This window comes from Chrysochloris asiatica, unplaced genomic scaffold, assembly GCF_000296735.1.
Source record: "Chrysochloris asiatica unplaced genomic scaffold, ChrAsi1.0 scaffold00036, whole genome shotgun sequence".
NCBI lineage: Eukaryota > Metazoa > Chordata > Mammalia > Afrosoricida > Chrysochloridae > Chrysochloris > Chrysochloris asiatica.
In genome coordinates, this window is record NW_006408554.1 from 11,036,986 (window position 1) to 11,038,192 (window position 1,207).

Sequence of the window (1,207 nt, forward strand, 5' to 3'; positions counted from 1 at the left end):
GAAGATCACCAGGCCTTTCTTTCTTCCTTCCCCAGATCCATTGGCTGGATCCAAACCACCAACTCTTCAGTTAACAGCCAGGTGCTTACTAGGGGATTACTATGTATCCCACGTTGTTGTTGTTATGTGCCATTGAGTCAGTTCCAACACATAGTGAACGTGTAAAGGGTTTCCAAGGAGTAGATAGTGAGTTTGAACTTTTGACCTTGCAGTTCAAACCAACCTTGTGGTCCAGTGCTTATAGATGTGCTTATCGTTACTATTCTCAGTGTAAGAATAATTCAAACCAGAAATGGTCCAAAGTGTGTTTATTTCAATTGTCTTCTCACTGAAAAAGTCACATTTTTTTCAGCATTCATCTAAAAGGTAAATGGTTTTTCTTACTTCTGTCATTAGCAATTTTCTTTCTTGGATCTGTTCTGAGCTGTTCATAAAATTTGCTGTCCCTATTGCCCATTCCTGTGGTTCCACCCTCTTTCCATTTATAATATAAAATGTGAACCTGGTATCTTCAAGCGCTGATGTCTTAGTTTTAAGGCAGGGAAAAAAAGATGAGTACAATTGTAAATAACAAGAACTGGGCAAAATAGCCACTGATTAGTCAAAAGTTTTGCTGTCTCATTTTAAAAAAGTAGAGACAGGGTTTTTTTGTGAGTTGTTATTATTGTTAAGTGCCATCAAGTCGATTCTGACCCATAGCAACCCTGTCTAGGGTTTCTGAGGAGCAGCTGGTAAGCTTCAAACACTGACCTTGTGATTCAAACCAACTTTGCAGTGCAGCACATTAACCCACAGCACGACACCAAAACTCCTTTTTTATGGGTAAGAAGAATTTAAAGAGCAAATAACTTTTATTTTGAAAGGGTAAATTACACTTTTTTTCTTTTTGCAGTGATCAGTTGATAAGACTTATTCCCAAAACAGAAGAGGAAGCATATGCACTGAAGAAAATATACCGCCAACTTAAGGTAATAGAACAATGCTTGTATTATGTGTTTTCAGGGCTTGGTTAGCTGAAGTTGATTTATTGGAATTATCCAGAAGAATAGAAGTTTAAGAGATAAGTTGAAAGAACTTTTAGAGCATAGTTACGTTAAGCTTTTAAATATATAAATATATATATTTGCTGTTCTTAAGTGCTGTTGAATTGTTCCAACCCATAGTAACCCTGTATAGGGTTTCCAAGAAGCAGTTGGTAAGCTTGAAC

General features: G+C 36.8%; 1 protein-coding gene across 1 annotated transcript in view; it reads left to right on the top strand.

Annotated features, from left to right (window-relative positions):
• The window catches only part of CPA6 (carboxypeptidase A6), a 526,142-nt gene that overhangs the window by 197,443 nt on the left and 327,492 nt on the right, over positions 1-1,207 (top strand). The window contains exon 2 of the mRNA XM_006860036.1: positions 893-968. Within this exon, the coding sequence (XP_006860098.1) occupies positions 893-968 (76 nt within the window). The remainder of the gene's footprint in view (positions 1-892; positions 969-1,207) is intronic.